This window comes from Dendrobium catenatum, unplaced genomic scaffold (genome assembly GCF_001605985.2).
Source record: "Dendrobium catenatum unplaced genomic scaffold, ASM160598v2 fragScaff_scaffold_134, whole genome shotgun sequence".
NCBI classification, from domain to species: Eukaryota; Viridiplantae; Streptophyta; class Magnoliopsida; order Asparagales; family Orchidaceae; genus Dendrobium; species Dendrobium catenatum.
Window position 1 is genome coordinate 1,291,985 of NW_021318596.1, and position 23,115 is coordinate 1,315,099.

General features: G+C 34.6%; 1 protein-coding gene across 4 annotated transcripts in view; it reads left to right on the forward strand.

The window, feature by feature from the left end:
- LOC110111399 overlaps positions 1 to 23,115 on the forward strand; it is a 59,106-nt gene that overhangs the window by 21,741 nt on the left and 14,250 nt on the right. For 3 of the 4 annotated variants that reach the window (XM_020843252.2, XM_020843254.2, XM_020843255.2), the window contains 7 exons: positions 7,907 to 8,137; positions 8,223 to 8,444; positions 8,561 to 8,614; positions 8,733 to 8,804; positions 8,898 to 9,038; positions 9,242 to 9,292; positions 9,765 to 9,824. In XM_020843252.2, the coding sequence (XP_020698911.1) occupies positions 7,907 to 8,137; positions 8,223 to 8,444; positions 8,561 to 8,614; positions 8,733 to 8,804; positions 8,898 to 9,038; positions 9,242 to 9,292; positions 9,765 to 9,824 (831 nt within the window). The remainder of the gene's footprint in view (positions 1 to 7,906; positions 8,138 to 8,222; positions 8,445 to 8,560; positions 8,615 to 8,732; positions 8,805 to 8,897; positions 9,039 to 9,241; positions 9,293 to 9,764; positions 9,825 to 23,115) is intronic. The other variant, XM_020843253.2, reaches the window with a different exon arrangement.

Here is a 23,115-nt window from a genome sequence, read left to right on the forward strand (position 1 = left end):
GTTAATTATAGAGGAATTAAACTTATTATTCGTATAAGAAAAACACTGCCAAATCCTGGATGAGAAAAGTGGAGGGTTGCGTTAGGTAGTCAACAGTCAGCGTAAAATTTGTGGAATAATAATGACATGAATCCTTTAAGAAATTGTGTTAATGCTAGGGTGTCCCCTGGAAGCGACGGGATGTATGGCTTAAATACAGTGACAAGTGTGCAAGGGCCACTGCACCGGCGCCCGGGTGCAGTATTAAATAGGCAAGGGTTCCCACATCAAGGACGGATGTGGGCAAAGAAGCTAGTTCATAAAACTAAAATTATGATAGGAACTTGGAATATAGGTTCCCTTAAAGGAAAATTAATGGAATTAATAGATATTATGATTCATAGGAAGTTAAATATTTTGTGCATTCAGGAAACTAAATGGGTTAGAAAGAAGGCTAAGGAAATTGATCATTTAGGATTTAAATTTTGGTATTCGGGTAGGAGTCGTATTAGAAATTGTGTAGGTGTTATTATAGATGAGAGTTTGAAGGATAATGTTATAAAAATTAATATAATTGGAGATAGAATTATAACTTATTGTTGTTGATGCTAAAATTGTTAATATTATAAATGCTTATGCTCCTCAAGTAGGTTTTTGATATGAGTTCTAAATTAAATTTTTGGAATGACTTAGAAAAATTAATACAAAAGATACCTCTTGAAGAAAGAGTTTTTATTGGAGGAGATTTAAATGGACATGTTGGTAGAGAGGTAGATGATTTTAAAAACATTCATGGTGGCCATGAGTTTGGAACGACAAATGAAGGTGACAAGATCATATTAGATTTTTGTTTAGCTTATGATTTTTTAATTGCTAATACCTTATTTAAGAAAAAGAATGAACATCTCATCAATTATAAAAATGGATATAATACAACTCAGATTTACTATTTTTTTATAAGACAATTAAATCATTTAGATTGCAAAGATTGTAAAGTTATTTCGAGTGAAAATTTATGTACCCAATATCGATTATTAGTTTTAGACTTTAAGATAATTGGGCAAAAAATAAAAAATAAAGTAAAACGATTTTTTAAAATTAGATGGGGGCATTTAAAGAATATTAACAAAAATATTTTTGAGAGTAAGATTTTAGATCTTAAGATTTTGTCTGTGCATGAGGATGGTAATATTATGTCGGAAAAAGTGGATAATGTTATTAAGAATATTGCAAAAGATGTGCTTGGAGTATCAAAGGAAAAATCTCCTAATATTAAAAATAGTTGGTGGTGGAATGCAAATGTGCAAGAAAAGATTAAAAATAAGAAAAATTGTTATAAAATTAGTTTAATCTTAAAAATTTTGATAATTGGGAAAGATATAAAGAGGCCCGTAAGGAATCTAAGAAAGCAATATGCGATGCAATGACCTTAGCTTTTAGTGATTTATATAATAGATTAGATACTGAAGGAGAAAAATATATGTATAAGTTAGCCAAACAAAGAGATATGAGTAGTAAGGATTTAGTTCAAGCGAAGTGTATTAATGATGAAGATCAAAAAATATTTTTCTTAGAAGATGATATTCAATAAAGGTGAATGAGATATTTTGCTAAACTTTTTAATGAATATTGTGAAATTAAGATTGACTGTAGTGACCTTAGCACCTTAAATGAAAATAAAGATTTATGTTTTTATCAACATATCAGTAAAACCAAAGTTAGAAAGGCTTTAAAGAAAATGAAGGGTGGAAAAGGTGTTGGACATGATCATATTCCAATGGAGGTGTGGAAATGCTTAGGAGATGAAGGAATTTCTTGGCTTATTAAACTTTTTATTACTATTTTGAAGACTAAAAAGATGTCAGATGAGTGAAGAATGAGTGTGTTAATTCCTATTTTTAAGAATAAAGGTGATGCACAAGATTGTGCAAATTATAGAGGAATTAAGTTAATATGTCATACTTTAAAATTATGGAAGCGAGTTATGGAGCATAAGTTGCGGCGTGATATTAATGTTTCTCAAAATCAATTTGGATTCATGCCGGGTAGGTCGACTATGGAAGCCATACATTTATTAAGAGATCTGATGGAGAAAGATAGAGGAAATAATGAGGATTTACATACAAAATTTTTGATTTAGAAAAAACATATGATAAAGTTCCAAGAGAAGTGTTATGAAGAGTTCTTGAAAATAATGGAGTTAATAACGCTTATATTCAATATCTTTAAAATCATTAAAGATATGTATGCATGACCTATTACTTGTGTTCAAATACAAGATGGTTTGACTAAGTATTTCCCTATTTCGGTTGGGTTACATCAAGGATCAGCCTTAAGCCCATATCTTTTTGCTTTAGTCATGTATGTTCTCAATAGACATTTGCAATAGGATGTACCTTGATGTATGCTTTTTGCTGATGATATTCTTCTTGTTGATAAGACTAGAGAGGGAATTGAAGGTAAACTTGAATTATGGTGGTCAAAATTAGAGTCTAAAGGTTTTTGCTTGGGTAGATCTAAAACGGAATATATGGAGTGTAATTTTAGTAGTAATAGACCTAGTGAGGGGATTGCGACTTTGGATGATCAAGTCATTAATAACAGTACACGTTTTAGATACGTTGGATCTATTGTTCAAAGTGATGGTGAAATAGATGGGGATATTATCAGCAGAATTCAAGTTGGATGATTGAAGTGGAGGAATGCATCGGGCTTGTTGTGTGATAGAAAAGTATCCCTCAAACTTAAGGGAAAATTCTATAAGATGGTGGTGAGGCCTGCAATGCTTTATGGTGCCGAATATTGGCCATTAAAAGAGAAACATAATACTAAGTTAAGTGTGGCAGAGATTGTCATGATCATGCCCGGTTAGCTCGTATATACGAGGCGGGAACGAAATCGGACATTCAGATCAAACTCTATTCATCTTTCATATAAATTCTAAAGACATTCAAGAACAAAAAAAAACTACTCTAAACATTTTATTTCCATTCCACATGTTGTTCACAATTTACAAGATGACAACTTATATCTAATCATACTCTGTATGCCATCCAAAAATAAAGTAAGGAACTATATCTAATGAAAACAATAAAAGAACCTGTCACCCGGTACGCGTAAATTGTATGTAAACCTCGGGTGTTCGGCCATCACTTAACAGTAGGTTTTTCTGAAAATTTTCCAAAACTAGGGGAGTGAGCTATGCTTAGTAATTGACAACTACAACTAAAGTTCGTGTACATTTAAAAGAAAAGAACTTGTGGATTAATAACCTACACATGTGCTAATAGATGTCTTAAGGTATGTCTTGAAGCAAGTATTAAGTTGACTATGTATTGAACATGATATGAGTTATGCTTGTCTAACATGAGATAACATGAAATATGATTTCTTAACATGAGATAACATGAGATATACTTGCATATGTTTATCTTTTTATTCATATTGTATACATCCGTCCCGGAGTACCGAATTATACTGATCAGGTACACATCATTCATGGCCATAACATTTTCATTTCATTCCATATTGTCTCAAAGGCCGTATTTGCTCAAAGAGCCACCTCTTGGTACTCCGCCATCAACAATCACAAGCTATGCATTTCATATATTCATATATCATAGGTATGATTAAGCATGAAAATGATAAGAAGATGCTCATGCTCATGATTTCATATGATAAGCTAAGAAACTTTAACACAAAGTCAAACCACTAACCATTGAACATGAACATGATATAAGAACTTTGAACAATAATTTTTCTATCTTCTTTGCAACCAATAACATAAAGCAATATATATATATATATATGAACATTTTCCCTAGCAAGTAGAGTCACTTACACTTAAGAAGCTTTGTTTTGAAAATTTCCCGCACAAGTCGTCACCTCCTTTCCCTTATTCCAACCTAAGGGAAAACGATTTTTCAATTTCTATTACTTACATTTAAATCTCTAACATTTTAATTTTATTTAAAAAAATATAATTATTATTTTCATTTTCGGATTTACTATAATTTCCAAAATTTTGACTTTCACATTTTACTAATTTCATCCCTTAAGCATGCCAAAACCTCCCTTTCATCTAATTGATCAATAATATTAATAATTTTCGGATTAATATTAAATAAAAATTGGTTAGAAAATATTAGGAATGACCTTTCTTTATTAGATTTAAACGAGAATTTGACTTTTAATAGGACACAATGGAGAAAAAGGATTCATGTAGCCGACCCCACGTAGTGGGATAAAGGCTTGATGTTGTTGTTGTTGTTGTTGTTGATGGATTTTGTAGACGTAATTTTGAGGTGATCGAAGAGTTTCCAATTACTGGAGGATTACAACTATTGTTAGATTTTATTAAAGTAACATTGAGTCCTTATTTTCTTACATTGGTTATGGTGATACTTATAAATATTGCTCAAAGTAAATTATTTAATTTATGTTTTTTTAATAACATAATTTAATTGATGAGATATCTGTTAAAAGAAATAAAAGAATAGAATAATTAAAAAAAATTGAAGATAAAAGGCTTAGAATTGTGGAATAAAGATTGAATATATGAAATACAAATTTAGTGGTGATCTTGAAAAGTATCAACTAATATTATTAGAAGTTAAAAGGATACCTAGATGTGATATGTTTTAGTATTTTGGATATATTATACAAAAGAATAAAGAGATATTGATAATATTATAACTCTTATAGTTAAGTATGAGATGTTAAAATGATGAGTCTCTTATGAGTATTATATGATAAGAGGATATCATTGAGTCTCAAAAGATAAATTTTATAAAATTACAATTAGGCGGAAGAAATTATATTGATTCAAGTGTTTGACCAAAAAAAAAATCTGTCAGCTTAGTTCAATTAGACAAAAATGAGCATATTAAAATGGACGTTTGACTAAACTTAAAAGGTTAAATTGAAAATTGATTATACTACTAGCAGCATTTGGTGTATTGAAGATAATAATATTGAAAATAAATTTCCATGTTTTGGATATGTACATCAAATGGTGTAAAAAATGCACAAATTAAGCATCTTGATATAAGTAGTGTTAGAGAATTTGGAAGAAGGAATAGACCTAAGGTAACATGAATACATGTTGAAATTGATTCGTGAATCATAGGTTTAAAACATCTTTGAAAACATTTGGCATTGATCTAGGTGAATATGGACTAGTTAGCCATTGGATCGATGACAATGGAGAACCACCTTATGAGGAAAAAATAGCTAGCCATCAAGTTGGCCGCTAACTGAGGAAGTAGATCGGGGATGCTAAGTAGATCGGAAACAAGCATCCCAGGGTGGCAAGGTTGGTCTCCCTGGGGCTGGTCGATTTGACCTGAGGGTGGTCTGTTGGTCTGTTTGATCCTGTAGAATTTTAATTATTATCTCTTGTTCTGATTCGCTTACTCGTTTTCAATATGTTAGGCTTAAGAATAGGTTTATCCTGCTTTTCAGGAGTTGGTTTTGAATTTTGAATTTTAGTTCACTCTTGATTCTTGCATAGTTAGGGTTTTGAAAATCCCAATGAAGTTTGTTGCAGAGCTATATGAAAATCTACACTAGGAATCGGAGTTGTTCTGAATTGCCTTGATTGAAGAAATTGGTGCCTATTCAATGGGCAATTGGGCATAAATGCCAAAAATCATCCAATGACTAGTGAAAAGAACAACCATCATATGGACAAGGGCAACTGCAATTAACAAGATGAAGGAAAATGCAATCAAGAACAACAAAACAATGAATGTTTTTTTTATACACATTGCCAGCACTATGGCTATGTGAAGGGAAAGTGTTGGAAGCTCCACCCATAATTGAGGCCAAAGTAGACCATTGTGAAATATGCAAAAAGATTGTAGATTGGTGGGGTATGACAGTCGAATCTCACACTATCTTTAATTGCGCATAAGAAGCCATTCAGAAGAAAAAAATGCAGAAATCAGCAAAATAAAGGGATTTGCAACAAGTATAGTAGCTACCATAACCTGCCAATGTAATTGAATAGCAATCTGCCTTGTAAAAATAGTAAGCTACACCTTCGGAATAACTCTTACATCATTCCAAATATTAATAAAAACCAGAACAACCTATTGGACAGTAAGAACAATTACTGATATAGGCTATACAACTAGAAGGACAACTCTAGAAGTGGTTCAGAAGAAGGGAACAACAAATGTCTCCTTCTTTAGTTCATGCTTGCTAGCGAGATGAGGCTAAGTATGAGCTCCTTAAGCTATATGTATAGGCCAAGATTGTTTTAGCTTTCTTTATCTTCGATATGGGAATAAAAAAACATGGTTTTTGAGGTACTGAACAACATATTAAATTTGCAAATTATATCCCATCCAAATTGTTACTCATTGGCATGATTCAAGACGATTGTATGATACAAGGATGACCAATAGTTGATCCTCAAGTTTGCAACCATGGAGTGATTAACGTGGTCACCTTCAAGATCACGCCTGTGTCATTTGACCTGTGGCAATCCATACTAATGGAAGCATGAAGTTACCTATTGTAGACAATCATAATAGTTTAACTTGCTAAAATGATTTTCCTCGCATTGTTTCCATAGCTATTACTTTCTTTAATGCTGATCTTGTTATCTTCAATAAAAAAAAATATGGTTATTTTCAATCTTGGTTTTGTACTACTCATGTGATATGATAGATTAGATGAACTTGCCTTTGTTTCTTGTGCGCTTGGCCTTGATATGTCTGCAAAATTAGATAAAATTATCTTTTGTTTTCTCTGCGGCTGGCCTTCCTCAAGGTAAGCAAGTTAACCTCATATTGTAGGATTCTTCTCTCCTTTTTCTAGGAAGTGAAAGGTTTGTTAGCCATGAGAGCCGTGGAGCATGGTTTGCCATTTCACTGAAATTTGAGTAGATTTGGCATTAGGTGGTAGAACTAATAGGGTAGAGAGCAATTAGGATGGGCAATTATCATGTGGATCATCAATGATACTTAAGTTGAAGAAGAATGGTGGAATTGCGCCGATTACATAGCACTAATCATGATTACCATCAAGAACTACTATCCATTACCACTAGTTGAGGAATTGATTGATCAACTAAAGCCAAATAAGTACGTCTCCAAGCTAGAATTGAAATGCTACTATCACTAGTAGAAGATTGCCTTCTAAATAAGATAGGAATTATATGAATGTCCGGTGATGCAATTTGGACTTTTCAATGTGCCAACTACCTTCATAAGATTGATGAATGTGGTATTGTGCCCTTTTTAGATAAATTCATATCTACATTTTTATGTACAAAAATAGTTATGAGGATCTCTATAGCACCTTAAGAAATTTTGAGGCTTCTGAAAGAAGCCAAACTTAATATTAGGAGGCGCAAGTTGGCAAATATCCTACCTGCTTTCAATCCTTCACCATTCTTTCTGCCAGCTAGCTGCAAGCACTTGCTTTTTCAGCTGGTCACTGCACCTATGCCTGATTTTCCCTACTGTCCTCTTGCCTATAAGCTGTCAAGTGTGGAGCCTCCCTTCTACAGGCTGGCAAATGCATATGCCTTCCGAAATTCTGCCCTAGGTGTTGTCATGTGCCACGATTTCTTAACTTAGAGTCAATTGAATTTAGCATCCATCACATTAATTTTATATATTAGGTTTAATAGATTTCCTGTTTTTTCCCTCCTTAGAGCTGGTTATGGTTGATTGTTGCTCTTAGTTTATTTCTAAATCTAGGCCTACAAATTGGGCTAGGTTTCTCATATATTATACATCTCTTACCTATGTGAATGGGAAAATATCTATTTCTCTTCTCATATTTTTCAACAAATTATCTTGAAAATGTGAATCATATGATTTCTTCTATATTATTTTTTTAACTTTTCTTTTTCATATGTTAGCAACACTACCCATAATTTGCTTATGAGTGTGTATTCTCTTTGGCTCTTCTGCAGAATCCTATTTATGGTAGTACGGCCACTAGGAGAGCAACAACATATTCTCCACCGGTGCCACGTCCAAAGGAAACTATTTCAAGGTCTTTTGTTTCTAAAGTTTCATCAGATAAGCATTCTGGTGACTTAAAGTTTCCAGATTTTGCGAAGGAAAATATATTGTTCTGTGATGTTTGTTGGCGGGCTGAGACAATAGTGAACCGTATTTTTGTTTGTTCTAGCTGCAAGGTGGTGTACATTTCCGTCTGATTCATTCTTCCTTATACATTGCTATTTTCCCTCTGGTATTGATTGTTTATTGAAACACTAGCAGGTTGCTGTTCACTTGGATTGCTATCGGAGGCTTAAAGATCCCGCTGGTCCATGGCGATGTGAGTTTTGCGAGGATACTTCTTTACAGGCAAGTCCTGGGAATCAACAATTGGGTAGCAGTGAAAAGACTTGTTCTAGAGCCCAGTGTAGTTTATGCAGTGGTGTTATTGGTGCATTCCGCAAGTCAACAAATGGGGAATGGGTTCATGCCTTCTGTGCTGAGGTATTTCAAGTTTATTTCATTTTACCCTTTTTTTCATTCTCATTACTCCAATTATTAGGTCATTATTCTTAAAGATATTCTTTTTCTAGAGTTGTCATGTCTATATCTTCTTGTAGTGGTTGCTGGAATCAACATACAAAAGGGGCCAGCAAAATCTGGTCGGGGGAATGGTGATCATTTTGTGCTTCGTTCTGTTTTTTTTTTTTTTTCTAATGATTCATTTATATCCTATGATGTTGCATCAAATTTTACCTTTCCTGACCTATGCTGTTTGATCCTGTTCTGCAGGATGCTCTTTCGAAGGAAAAGGACATAAATACTTGTTGTATATGTCATAACAGACTTGGTCTGTGCCTTAAGGTTTGTAATCTGTCTCTGTGAATATAATTTGTAAATTGATTGTTTACCTCATATGGATATGTGCATTTTGTTTCTTTTTTTCATTCTATGCAGTGTAGCTATGGACATTGCCAGGCTAAATTTCATCCAACCTGTGCTAGAAGTGCTGGCTTATTCATGAACATAAAAGCTATTGGTGGCAGATTCCAGCACAAGGCCTATTGTGAAAAACATAGCGTGGAACAGAGAGAAAAGGTACCCTTCCAACTCCCCTCCTACAATGCAATAATCAGTCCTAACCTTGGTTTTTTATTTTCGTGTGATTTCTTAATATCATTTGTGTAATTAATTCCAAAATAATATATAATTTGTATCGCTGGAATATTATGTTGTACATCACTGTTGTGGTGTTGCTGCCTTGTATGTTTATCTTATTCTGTTTTCATATTTATTTCTAGGTTGATAATCAGCACGGTGCTGAGGAGCTTAAGAATATAAAGCAAGTGAGGGTAAGTCTGAACTCATTATTATTTCTAGCTGCTATTAAAAAAAATCACTTCTGAGCCATTGGTGGCAGGTTTTTGAAGAGAATACCTGCATGCTATAATTATTTTCTTAATATGAAATTTCAGTGTTATTTGAGATAAATAAAAAAAATCATATTGAAAAAAATATTTTTGATTGTCATGAACACCATTTTTAACTATTGCAATGTTTATAATTAGCAATTCATGTTGTTAGGAACCATTCAGGGGCATCAAATTTGAAGTTGCCTAGGAAAATTTTATTTCTGAAACATTGGTTACAATTGCTTTTTTCTTATAGTTATGTTATTACTTCAAATAAAGCCTCTTTGGGTATGATGCCAATGTTTTTGTACATTGTTTTTAAGTTGCCCATGCCCTACATATGCCATTAAAAATATTGCTGTATATTGAAGATCTACCCATTGGTTTACATAACATTGAAATTCTTTTACAGGTTGACCTAGAGAAAGTACGCCTTCTTTGTGAGCGAATTATTAGAAGGGAGAAAATAAAGGTACACTTTTGTAAAGTTGTTTGTCTTTGCTGCATAAATTGATAGCTATTTTCTGAATCATTTTGTATTTTCAGACATGGTCTTTATTACTTTTGTTAGCTAAATATTACAGTTGTAGGCCATTATTTATCCCTCATTGATTGTGATTTAAGATAGAAGATGTATGAGAAGATAAGTTAGGGCCTTCCCCTTTTACCACTTAGTACCTTTTTTGTTTCAGGTTGTATATTTTATTGACAAAACATCTTTGGTTATTGCATTTGTTTTTGTTTAATAACTGATTTTTGGTTGTCTTAAATTTCTAAACTTGTTAAGGTGATTCAAGCTTAAGCCTTTAAGTGATTTTTTTTAAGCTTATGGCCGGTATATGCTCGATTGTCAGCATTCATAAGGAAGCTTCATTTTTTTTTCCACATCTGTTTGGGTTGCATAAATGCACTTACTATAAAGCTGTCCTAGTTTCTGTAGCTGAAATCGTAACCAAGTTCCTTCCCCAGTCTGGCTGACCTTACAAACACTGCAAATAGTTAGTAACATTTGTCATGATATTGTTGTAATAAAAGTTTTTGGACAATTTAAAAAACTATCAGTATAAAATGTACTCCTTGGGGTTAAACTGATGTTTTCATTTATTTTAATCTTGATGAAATAATGAGATTATATAACAAAATTCATTGTTAGGTCTTGTCGGTATAACTAAAAATAATGATTTATTAATAACTTTAAATGTTAGTAGGTTGTTTATGCAAAATATTGCTTCCAAATGAAACAATTTATTTTTTTTATTGTACTGACTTAAAAAAGCTAGTTCAAAAGAGGTTGAGATTATTGTCCAAACTGAGGCAGTTCAAGAGCTATAATACTTTTCAGTCGCATCTTGCATTTCTGAAATTGGATTGTAGACGGTTACTCAAGCCCTGTTCAATGTAACTTCAACTGTGGTTGTATCATGTTCATGCCCAAATATTCGAGTAGATTCTTTGATGGTCATTATGATTTTTTAGAGCACGTATGCTAGGATAAATGCATGTTACATCATCTGTCCTTGTGGCTGGAAAATATTGTCCAAACTCTGCACCTCATAGTTTGGATCTGCATCATTTTTTTTGCTAGTGCATTACATGCGACCCACACGTTTTGAGTTTTGACCACAGAAAATAAGCATTCCCGTGCAACCACGTTGTTGCATTTGAATTTAAATTTTGCTCAGTGTTTATTCTTTTATTCATTCTCTATTTCTATATTTTTTTTGCGAGTAATTTAACAACCATACTAGTTTTATTTTATATATTTTGTGCGTCATATTATTATTTTTATGTTCCCCATGCAACGCCTCTAGTAACGATTTCTTCATTCCCGAAAAACTTATATTTATATTATTTTCCATTTGCAATCTTCCTAAACTTTGACTATCTTGATATGTTTTTGGTTCTTTTATGGTTTTCCACTTCAAAAGCACGTGATCAATTTTTTATCTTTGTTAAATTCAGAGAACTAGAGAGGGAAAAGCTTGATTTTATTGCATAAAGTCATCCTTATTTATAGATCTATATAAGATATTTTAATAAAGAAACAAATAATTACAGAATCATGCATAATTGCCCTAATATAATCCTTCCTAAATCAACCACCCAAATGTGGAAGGAGATCAACGTGATCCAAGTGACCCTCCCACAGATTCTCATCCTGGCCGTGGTATCAAGTGTCAAGGGATGGTTGAGATTTAACAAATATCGACATGATTTAGGTGAGCCTCCCATAAATTTCCATCCTGTGGGATCAAGTGTCAAGAGACGGTTGTTATTTAGCCTCAAGCTATGAAATATAAATCTGTCATTTCCAGCTTAGTAATCAGTCCCAAGAAGGTAGAGTTATCAAATTCTTAAGTTAGAATGTCTGCAAGCTGATCTTTTGATGGGACATGGTAGATACATGTAAGACTGCTCTCTAATTTCTCCTTTATGAAATATTTGTTCACTTCTTTGTGCTTGGTTTTGTTATGCTGACATGGTAGAAACATGTAAGACCATTGTCTAATTTATCCTTTATGAAATATTTGTCCACTTCTTTGTGCTTGGTCTTGTGATGCTGAACTGGATTGTGAGTTTTGCTTATTATTGATTTGTTGTCATGGTGTAGCTTCATGGGTCATTCGCATTTGATTCTTAGGTCTTCTAAAATCATCTTAATCCATAGTAGCTCACATATTCTCAAGGTCATAGCTCTATACTCTGCTTCTACACTAAACCTTGCCATCACATTATGTTTCATGAGGTAGATCGTCTATATACTGGTGATTCTGTGTAATCTGCATTAGTATATGCTTATGAGATTATTCCACAATCTCTTCTGAAGAGAATCCCTTTACTTGGATTTCCATTAAGGTAATGCAGTATTTTGTCTACATCTTGCATGTAAGTTTGCTTTGGATTTTGTATGAATTGGCTAACAATGCTTACACCAAAGGTTATATCTGCTCTGGCGTGGGAAAGGTAGATCAATTTTCTCACATGTCTTTGGTAAGATCCCTTATTTACGTCTGGATCTTCTTAGCTTCCCCTAAATTGAGATATAGTTCTACTGGTGTTAGTGTCAGTTTACAAGCTAGTTTACCTATTTCTTTAAGATGATCATTAATATATTTCTATTGTGAAATGCAGATTCATTTTTTTTGGAACGGCCATTTTAATTACAAGGAAATATTTTAATGTACTTAGTTCTTTGATCTCACATTCCTTGGCAAGATATTTTCTTAGAATCAATTTTTCATTTTCATCTTTTCCAGTCAAGATGATATCATCGACATAAACTAATAAAACTGTGACTACCTCCGAGTATGAGTGTTTGAAGAATAATGTATGGTCCTCTTAGTTTTGTCGATATCCATTGAGTAGCATAACTTTTGATAATCTTCCAAACCAAGCTCTAGGTGATTGCTTTAGCCCATATAGAGCATTTTTTAACTTGCACACTTGTTTTGATTGAAAAATATTGTTTTGAAAAGTATTAATTTTCTTTGGGAAATATTTAATTTTTAGAATTTTAAAATTGAACACGTCATTATGAACATTATATCGCCCGGGAGGCGAACATAACGTTCCCTAATGGGTTCAAATTTCAGAATTCTAAATTTATCCGGATTATCATAGTCAAACGCAGGAGAGACAACATATGATCTCGAAAGATCAAAATGATGTTTAATCAATTATTTAGCTATAATAATTCGGATAAGAGATCGTTAAGTTTATAATCAAAATCACAATAGAAATTGATATCTCTCCTAGGAAAGAAATTATCAATAACTATTGATCATTTGAAAATGGAGATAACGATTGTTTAATTTTGAATTTCCCAAAAATAATTAATTGAAGGTTTTGAAAAGTTTAATTTTTGAAAATCAGCTCTGAGTTTCTAAATCTCCTACGAGCGCAAGCCCTCGTAGTTAATTACATCGTAGGAAATTGAAATTTTATACGAATACTCTCGATTAAAATAGCGGTATAAATTTTATTTAAGATTTTCAAGGCTCGATATCAAAGGAGGTAAGGGTTGGAATTTTCAATCGGGATTGGTTCAAGGTTGAGCATTTATTTCTAGAGTCGAAGGAAAAAAGGTAGGAGGCACCTGGGATTCTGAAATAATTCAGAAATGCCCCAGTCTATCCTAAGTGTTGGGCTCGAATTTGATTGAAAGAGATTTTTTAGTTAAATAATCAATTTTATTAGAAAATTAGGATTCAATTCCCGGAGGTTGAGGTCTATTAGCCCGAGCTTTCCTCAGAACCTAAGTCTAGATTGAGTACTAAAAAGTAACCCAAACCTAACTAATGCAGTGCAGATCTGGTCTTACCCCGGCCTAGATTGGGGAGCCAGCTAAACCACCTAAGCGCTTTAAAATAATGAGTCCGGTCTTTTAATGTTGAGTGGTAAGGACGTTATTTAAGAAAAGTTTTTGGGAATAGGGCCGACATCTAGAGCAGATCATAATTTACCCTTTAACTTATGTTAAGGTTTAATCCCTAAATAAATGCAACTAAAGATTTAGAGATTTTTAAATTTGTTGCTAATGCGATGCATGCTAATTGACTAGATTAAATGATTGAATTTGAATTAAGACTTTTGAAATGAGAACTCATGACGGTTCCGGGCTTACTTCTTACATTCGTTAGAGTTTCTATGTGAGCTTAAAATTTTTAATTTGATTTAATAGAAAAATTTTGGCAAGTCCTTAAGAGCCTATGATTGGGTTCCAGGTTAAATCAAAATCAACATGCAAGGTCGCCAAAAAAATTAGGAAAAGCAGGCAGATCCTAATCTCAATCAACACATCAATCAATAAATAAATCAATTAAATTAAATTAATATCAAATTTAAAGTTCATATGACAAGTGCCATTTAATATTATACCCTAGAATTTGCAGAAAAGTAAAGTGGCCGGGCACCACTGACAACAACCCGGATTCTACTCCTAAGGCTTAAGTGATTTTGAGATTTGAGATTCTTCTCGCTATCCACTTATTCGCCTTCTCACGAGCATCTTGATTCGTCGGATCCGAATTTTCAAATGAAAAGAAACTCCCCCTTGAACATAGTGTTATATTTCCTCTTTGGATATTTAAAGAGTATCCTAACTTGATCTTCAAAATGGAAGAAGACTCTCCTCTTTAGGAATGTCTTCTGCTCTTTGGAATTCAAGTTGGATATTAATATCTCAAACTTAAATCACTTTGAATATATTACAACCATTATATAATCAAATTACATTTGAAAAGATAAAATTCTAGACTCGATCCTGCAGGGTTATTCTAATAATCAGCAATTATATATAATACAAAGCAGTTAAAATTTAATCTCAAGCAGTTGATATATTTGAAATTTAAATGCTCAATAAAGTGCAGTAAATAAATAAACAATCAATCAATTTTAAGCTAACAAACAGCATGCAGTGAAAACTCAAAAATCCGGCACACAGCCGAAAAGTAAACACCGGTCTAGCCTAAAACTAGAGTTGGTTGTCCTAGCAAACCATCTAAAGTGTGTGAGGTAGGCCGTGTGATTTGGATATGTCCTATGGAGGGCAATTTGTTAAAATTGTTTAAAGTTTTGATCTATGTTTAAAATTGCGCAATAAGAGGCGCGCCTCTGCGCAATTTGACCCAAAACCGCCTCGAGGCTTACGCAATTCCTCTCCTGGCAGAGGCGTACGCCTCACTTGAACTGAGGCGCGCCTCAAAGGCGCAATTGCGCAATTTTGGCTGAGGCGTACGCCTCAAATATATGCTTAGTATCGCTCAGTATATGCTCAGTACTGCTCAGTATATGCTCGGTACTGCTCAGTATATGCTCGGTATAGCTAGGTATTTGCTCGGTACTGCTAGGTACATGCTCGGTACCGCTCAGTATATGCTCAGTATAGCTAGGTATTTGCTCGGTAAATGCTCGGTACCGCTCAGTATATGCTCGGTACAGCTAGGTATTTGCTCGATACTGCTAAGGAACATGCTCGGCACCACTTGGTATCTTCCCATAAAAACTAGTTACGAACTTCAAAAACAAATAGAACTTCAAAATTACTCTTACAATAAAATTTTGTTCCGGGGATAAAATTTTGTTCCGGGGGTGCTACCCCCGGAAACCCCCGCAGGGGCGCTGCCAAATTGAACTTCATGAGTGCATGCTTTAATTGGAAGACATTGGACTCTATAGGAGAGGAGGAAGGGGTGAGAAGATTCCCTTGAAGACCCATTTAGTGATGGGACATGATTGGATTATATATGTTCTTTCTTAATTGTACTTTGGGAGTTTTGATAGACTGATATTTTGTGGTTTTGTACTTTGTGACATTATTTTATTGCATTTATTTTTTTACTTTCTCCTAATTTTAATTTTCATTTAGATGTTTTTATTGTATGATAGAATCTTACTATTTTTTACTTGCTAAAATTCTTAAATTCTCATTTACGCAATTCTTCGTCGGTGAGGCTTACGCCTCACACCGCCTCGAGGCTTATTTACGCAATTTTAAACAATGGTTTTGATTGGTTAAAAGGCTTAAGTGAGTATTTAAGTTTCAGTTTAAATATTAATGACTTAAGGTTGATTTTAAAATTGATTTTAATTGTTTGTTGGATACCACCTTTGTTTCTCACCGAGCCTGTGAGGTTTATTTCATCTTCCTTGGAGCTAAGCTAATAGCCTCGTAGGCCTCAGTTACCTAGTGGTACCCGGTATGATTAAGTGACTTAAGTTAATTAAGGTTTGAAAGTTAATGAATTTTAATTAAAGTTTGTTGATTACTGATTTTTAAAGTTGATTTAAAGATTTCTGGAGTTTTAAAGTGATTTTTGAGTTTTTAGAATTTTTTGATTATTTTAATTATTTAATTAATGGGTTAAAATTAAGAGTGTTTTTTAGAAAATTAATATTTTATTAAAATACTAGACCTTAATACGATCAGTTAGACTGTAAGTACGCTGAAATTGGATTTTTCTGGATTTAGTTATGAAGGTTTGAAGTTTTAGCTTGATTTTGACTTAAGTTTGACCAGTTTGTTTACTTTTCAAATTTAATGATTTTCTGGAATTTCAATATTTTTAATAAATATTGGACATTATTATGAGTTGAATGCAATTGAGTTTATTCAATTTGGAGCTTTCTTGAATTAGTTATGAATTTTTGAAGTTTCAAGTATTTATCGAATTTTTGAAATTATTTAATTAGAGAGGTTTTCTTGATTTTGTTCCAAATGAATTACAAACTCCTTGAAATCAACTCAGGTCAGGAATGACCTAAAGAGAGATTCACAAGTGTTTGAAAGTTTTCTGGAATTTTTAATTATTTATAATTAATTAAATTAATTAAATATTGAATTTCAATTAAAATTAAATTAAGTTTCAATTTGCTGTCAAATCAAAGGGCTTTTAACAGTTTGAGGTCTTATGTGTATTTTTTGGTTTTAAATTTGATTTATTAGAATTTCTGAAAGATTTAATGCTTAATTAAGGGGTTAATATTGACTTGTTTAATTTTATGACTTAATGAGCTCCAAATTGAGTGAAATTTGAACCTAAGGTGTAAATTGTCATTAAGTTTAATTTTCTCAAGTTTCACCCCTATTGGGTGTGTATAGAATTTCTTAGGATTTTTCTAAGTTAACTAGACCTTGTCCTTAATTATTTTTCCTAGATGACACTAGTGTTCAATTGGGCTTAAATCTCTGTTTTCCTAACCCTTAGACATATACAAGCATACCACAGTGATTAGGAAGCCTAACTCTACCAATTTGGAGAGTTATGAATTTTCAAAGTTTTGGGTCCAAAATGAACCCATTACTTTGTAAATTCATCTCATAGCAATTCATTGGACATCTGGACCTAAGAAAATTACAGTTAATGCCTAAGATGTCCAAGATTATTTCACCAAAATTTAAACTCCATTTGATCACTGGATTGAGAGAAAATTGATAAAATTGGATTTCAAACAAACCCAAATATCTAACAATTTAGTGATTAAAATAGGTTTAATTTAATTTTAATAAATAGTAGAGCTCAAGAGCTTTCTAACAAGCCCAAGAACACTAAATTTGGTGAAAAAATGAATTTACTATGCATTTTTGAAGTTTCTAGGCATTTAATTTAATTTTTAAATTAATTTTGAGTCAAATCGGCCGCCGCCGCCGTCTGATCCGCGTCGCGTCGCATGCCACATGTGAGCCCCTGGAGGGCTCACTTAAACACGTCGTATCGATTGATCCGACGGTCCATTTCGACCGCGGGTAATCCGACGGTCATGGAAGCGACCACGTCGGCCTCCGCGGTCACGCGCTTATTCGCGTTCGAAACCGACGTTCATGGACCGTCCGATCATGCATTTATCTCGATCGGACGGTCGTGATTGCACCAGAGTTATAGTTCAAAATTGAACTGAAAATTAAAATGTCCATAACTCAAAAAAATCCTCAACCAAACTTCATGAAAATTGAAACATAGATTTATGGTAACATAATCTTCCAATGTATGGATTTTGAGAGCTCCATGCACTATAGATATGCTACAGTTTCAATTTGCATTTTAAACTTAAAATAAGAATAACTTACAATCTAGCCAATGGATTTTTGACTTCTTGGTCTTGTTGGAAAGCTTAGAATGTCCTCTTCAACTTTGGTGAAGACTTCAAGTTCTAGATATGGCTGGATTTGAAGTTATTCTTTAATCTCCTGATTCTCTCTTTAGATCATCTCTCTTCTCCAATTATAGTTTGGAGGCCTAGATCTGGTGGTGGAAGGCTTGGAAGGGCTAGGGAAAGGCCTGGAGAAGGTTTTGGAGGCTGGATTAGCTCTGGGGAAGAGGGATTGAGTGAGAGAAGGCTAGGGTTAGAATCTTTCCTCCTTTCAAGCCTTCACCCTATTGAAATCCTTTGATCAAAATGGCTGGTTGGGATTCACTGAGGGGGCTCTTGGATGATTGCCATATGTCCATAGGGTGGTTGGGAGCAGGGAATCAAAGTACACAATGACACATGAGATGGAAAGGCCTCTTGGTCCCCATTTGGACATGTGGAGTAATCTAAACCACTTGATCTTAAATCAAGGGTTAGGAGTTACTCTAGGAAGATTCTAGAGGATGATTAAACAGTTGGAGTGATTTAGATTATTGTAGATTTAGGTTTAAGAGGCGTTTAAATGGACTGAATTAACTCAAGCCATGAGATTTGGCCATTTGGAGCCAAATAAGCTATTTGTTGACTGAGTTGACTAGTCAACTAGTCAAATTGACTGATGACATGGCATGTGAGGGTGTTTGAACTAATGGAGGTGATTTGAAGAAGGCTGAATGTTTAAGTTTTATGGTTTAAATGCATACACATGCATGAAGAGAGGTTTGACCAAGTCAATATAAGTTGACTTGGTCCAATTAACCATGACTTAGCTTATATTGATCTTATATGTACTTAAGCCATGATACAAGATTGGGTTAAAGGCTTGAAAGAGGTTTGAAATGTCAAATGGGTTAAAATAACCTATTTAAACATTAAAGGGTATTTAGGTCAACCTAGGTTGACTTGGTCAACTAAGTTGACGACCCGAATTTGGGCTCAACAAGTTTGGTTTGATGTTTTGAGTCTGTTGGAGGTGGTCTCAAGGTCTGGGAAGGTCAATTCAGTCAAAATGCTTGTTTTGACCCCTAAAGGCATATTTGGTCAAGCTAGGTTGACTTGGTCAACTAGGTTGACCCAGGGTCTGGGTTTGGGTCTGACAGGTTTGGTTTGATATTTTTAACTTGCTAGAAGTGATTCCAAATAATTTAAAGTTCATTTGATTTAAAATGAGTATTTGAACCCCTAAGGGGTATTTTGGTCAAAAAGGGTCAAACTGGTCAACCAGGCTTGACCATGGTCAGGGTTTGAGTCCATTGCACTCCTAAGGGTGATTAGGATACATTGGAAAATGTCTTGAAGTTTAACTTGAAAAGGGCATGTTGAAGTCTATGAAAAATTCTGAAATTGCCCTAGAGGGACATTTTGGTCATTTTGACCCCTGGTTAATCGGGGGTCAAAGTGGGTCCACCAAAATACAGTTTGGTGCTCAATGGGTCATAATCAAGGGTTTTGAAGTGGTTGGAGGCTTTGGAGAAAGCTCCAAGGTCAAGATCCACTGGGTGATAGGTCTAGTAGCATATGTTGTAAATATTTGAAGGTTTTATAGCATTTGGATTTTGATTTAGTTTCTGCGGTTAGAGACCTCTAAATGGGTTCAAATTTGGAGGGTTACCTCTAGAGACATATCTTATCACTGTGCAAGTGATAGACTCTGAATTGGAGGTCGTTTGACTGGGTTTTGAAGTGTTTGAAAAATCACTGAAAAATGTTTTCAGGACTTGGACTTTTGGCCTTGAGATTGAATGAGTGGATTTGAATTATACATATCACCTATAACCATTTGAGAGGATCATGAATGATAGGATATGATTAAAGTTTGATAGAAGCACAATCAAGGTATGAACTAAAATTGGGATCAGGATAGGTTTAAAGTTTGGATAAGTTTATAAGGCTATATTTGATTTGAAAATTGAATTGATTGAAGTTTAGATTGGTTTATGATTTGATGATCTGAGATCTGTATTGATTTGAATCTGGGTTGATCCTAGAATCTAGAGGGACTCTAAGATCTAGAATCTAGAAGAATCTGTCACGACTCGACCCGACGGGGACGGATCCCGCCCGAGCCGGATCCCGACCAGCTTAACAAACTAACCAGGATTTGGCTTTGGAATTTGCTTACTGAACTGAATCTTCCAAATATTATACAAAACAGACCAGAGCTACTAAAAATATCAAATACAGCGGAACGAATCATCTATATTTTTTCTTTCTTTTCCTCAAAACAATCATCTACAAATACAGTACATGGCTGACAGAAAAATAAAGCAGAAAGAGCCATGACTGTACAAAAAATCAAAAAGTACAAAAGATACCTATAACAGATCAGACTCTGAACTCTAGTCCTGGACCTCCTTCCCTTTCCCAGAACCTGAAAATCACCAGAAAGCAAGGGTGAGCTCAACAGCTCAGCAAGACTACAAACCTCCAATCAAAAATCTCAGAATCCAAAACCAACATATCAGACAAATCCGTACAGAAATCAGAACAGTACGGAAATAGAAGTCAAATCAAATCAGAAACAGAACAGAATCGTGTCAGAATAGTATCAGAAATCAGAATCAGAAATAAAACAGAAATCATTATAATATCACATCATAGCTGATAGCACTTACAGAAATCAGAGAATCAGATCAATCACATCAAGAGTACAAAAATCAGATAATATTTAGTTCAGAACAAATCTTCCTTCCAGATATCATAACTTCCCCTTATATCTCCCTTGTGCATATAGCACCCCTCTTCCCCTTATAGCTCCCTTTTTGTGCATACAGCACCAGAACTTCCGCTTATGCCTCCCATTTGTGCTCACGGCACCAGAACAGATGTGCTTATACCAGAATACATATGTAGTGCTTATAGCACCTAAACAGATATACAGAATTTCAGAACTTCATAGAACTTCACAGAACTTCACAGAACTTCCCCTTATAGCTCCCTTAATAGCATATACAGAATCAAAGCATTGCAGCTCAAATCCGGACAAATCAGAAATCAGACAAAAATCGGGCAGCACAACGGCAGTATACGGAATTTACACAATTTTTTTCCTGAAAATCACAATTCACCAAATTTGCACAGAATATAGATAACAACATTTCAGAACATTTATTCTATTGCCACAGCATTTAATATTCACACAGAAAAATACAGACGGAATAAAACGTCGTCAAATCAAAATGATCCGGACAAAAATCTCCAAAATATATTCAAAATGTGCACACCCGGCACGTTAACAACATACAGAAAGTTACGCGGTAAAAACTAAACCAGTCGGAAAATACGGACGAAAATCGCTAACAAAAACGAACTTCGGACAGAAAATACCGCCAACAGCGACGGTTCTGAAAATTGAGAAAGTCGGATTGTGCCTTACCTTGCGTACAGCAAAATCCTCAACAGTCTCGACGAACGAAAACGGACCCGCGGCTTCCCGAAATCAACTTTTCCTTTTTCCTCTTTTTCCTTTTCTCACGGATGGAATTTCTGATATTTTATTTTTTTTCTCTCTTCAAAATATCTCATTTCCTCTTTAAAATACTCAGATCGTCCTGGACGATCGCACTTCGTCCCGGTACGATCTGGGCTCTGGAAAATTCTCGTCCAGACGAAATTAATTATCGTCTCAGGACGACTTGGGCTCTGGAAAATTTTCGTCCAGACGATCCCACATTTCGTCCCGGACGATCCAACTTCGTCCCGGACGATCCAACTTCGTCCCGGACGAACCTGGAGCAGAACTGATATTACAGAATCTTAGGGTCTAGAGTAGATCCTTAGGTCTGGAGTCTAGAAGGATCCTAGGTCTAGAATAAATCCTAAGGTCTGGATTCTAGGAGGATCCTAGAGTCTAGAGATTAAATTGATCTGGGGTCAGGATTGGTCCAAGTGACCTCATACAAAAATGAGATCAACAACACTTTGTCAGCTCTTGATTTCTCCTTAAATCCTGGTGGAATCTCCTTAAATCCTGGTGGAATCTCCACAAATATTTCTTCTTCCAAGTCCCTATGTAGAAATACATTTTTGATATCCAGCTATTCCAGATGCCAATTATAATTAGCGGCTAGTGAGAGCAGTGTCCTCATGGTGTTCATCTTGGCTTCAGGTACAAAAGTTTTTAATTAGTTAATGACATACGTCTGAGTGTACTCTTTCATTACTGTGGGCTTTGAAAATTTGGCCTCAACCTCGCTTTTTGGGGGAGTTTTAACGGATTAAGTTCTGAGTAAATTTTGGGAAGATAGATTAGGTTTGCATATAAGACACTCGGAGATTTCGCCCTCATTTTGTGAGGGCTTTAGATCTGAGTTCTGGTTTCCTATAGGCGCAAGCCCCTATGGTTAATTACCCCTCCCGATCACGAGAGAGAACTTTCGATTAAGGCTAGTCGTCGAGTGAATATATCGTACCTGTAGATGCATGATATCCGATATATAGTAGCAACTTGGGTTTGGGTATTTGAAAAGTTCGATATTTATAATTTGAAATTTCACCATCTTGCACTTAAAGCGAATGGTGGGGGAATGGATGATGGACCCGATCAAGATCCCATGGTTCTGTCGTCCCTGGTTTACTTAGTCAGAGGAGGTAGTCAACCCAACCTGACAGAAGGATCCTTGTCGGCAGCCATGGGTTGCTTCGTTCAAGGGTACCTTATAGACCTGGGTTGAATGTTTGTCTAATGAGACAAATTTGAATCCACCTTAGCTAACATAGGGCTTTGTGCCCTATTTTATTATATCATATTGATTCATGTCTCAGAGATTTGATCCCATTGGGTGCCATTTGGCCATAACCGTAATTTAGTGGTGTCATTTTACGGCAAACCACCAAGTTTAGAGGGCCCCGGTCATAACAGTTTATCCTGAGGTGTCATTTGGCGGCAAAATCGTCAGTTAGAGGACATGTGCCACGCCCTTACTAGTAGGAGACTTTGAGAATGAATCATAATGATATTCTCGATCTGACATTAGCTCTTTGTGAGCTGAAGTAGTTTAAAATTTGTCCATTTCAGCAAACTGTTGCGGAGGATGGATTTGTTTTGTTTTAAATGTTTTGATGGTTTAATTTCCATTTTAAATATTTGGAGTTTTGGAATCTTTGAAATTTTGAATGTTTGATGTGTATTTTGA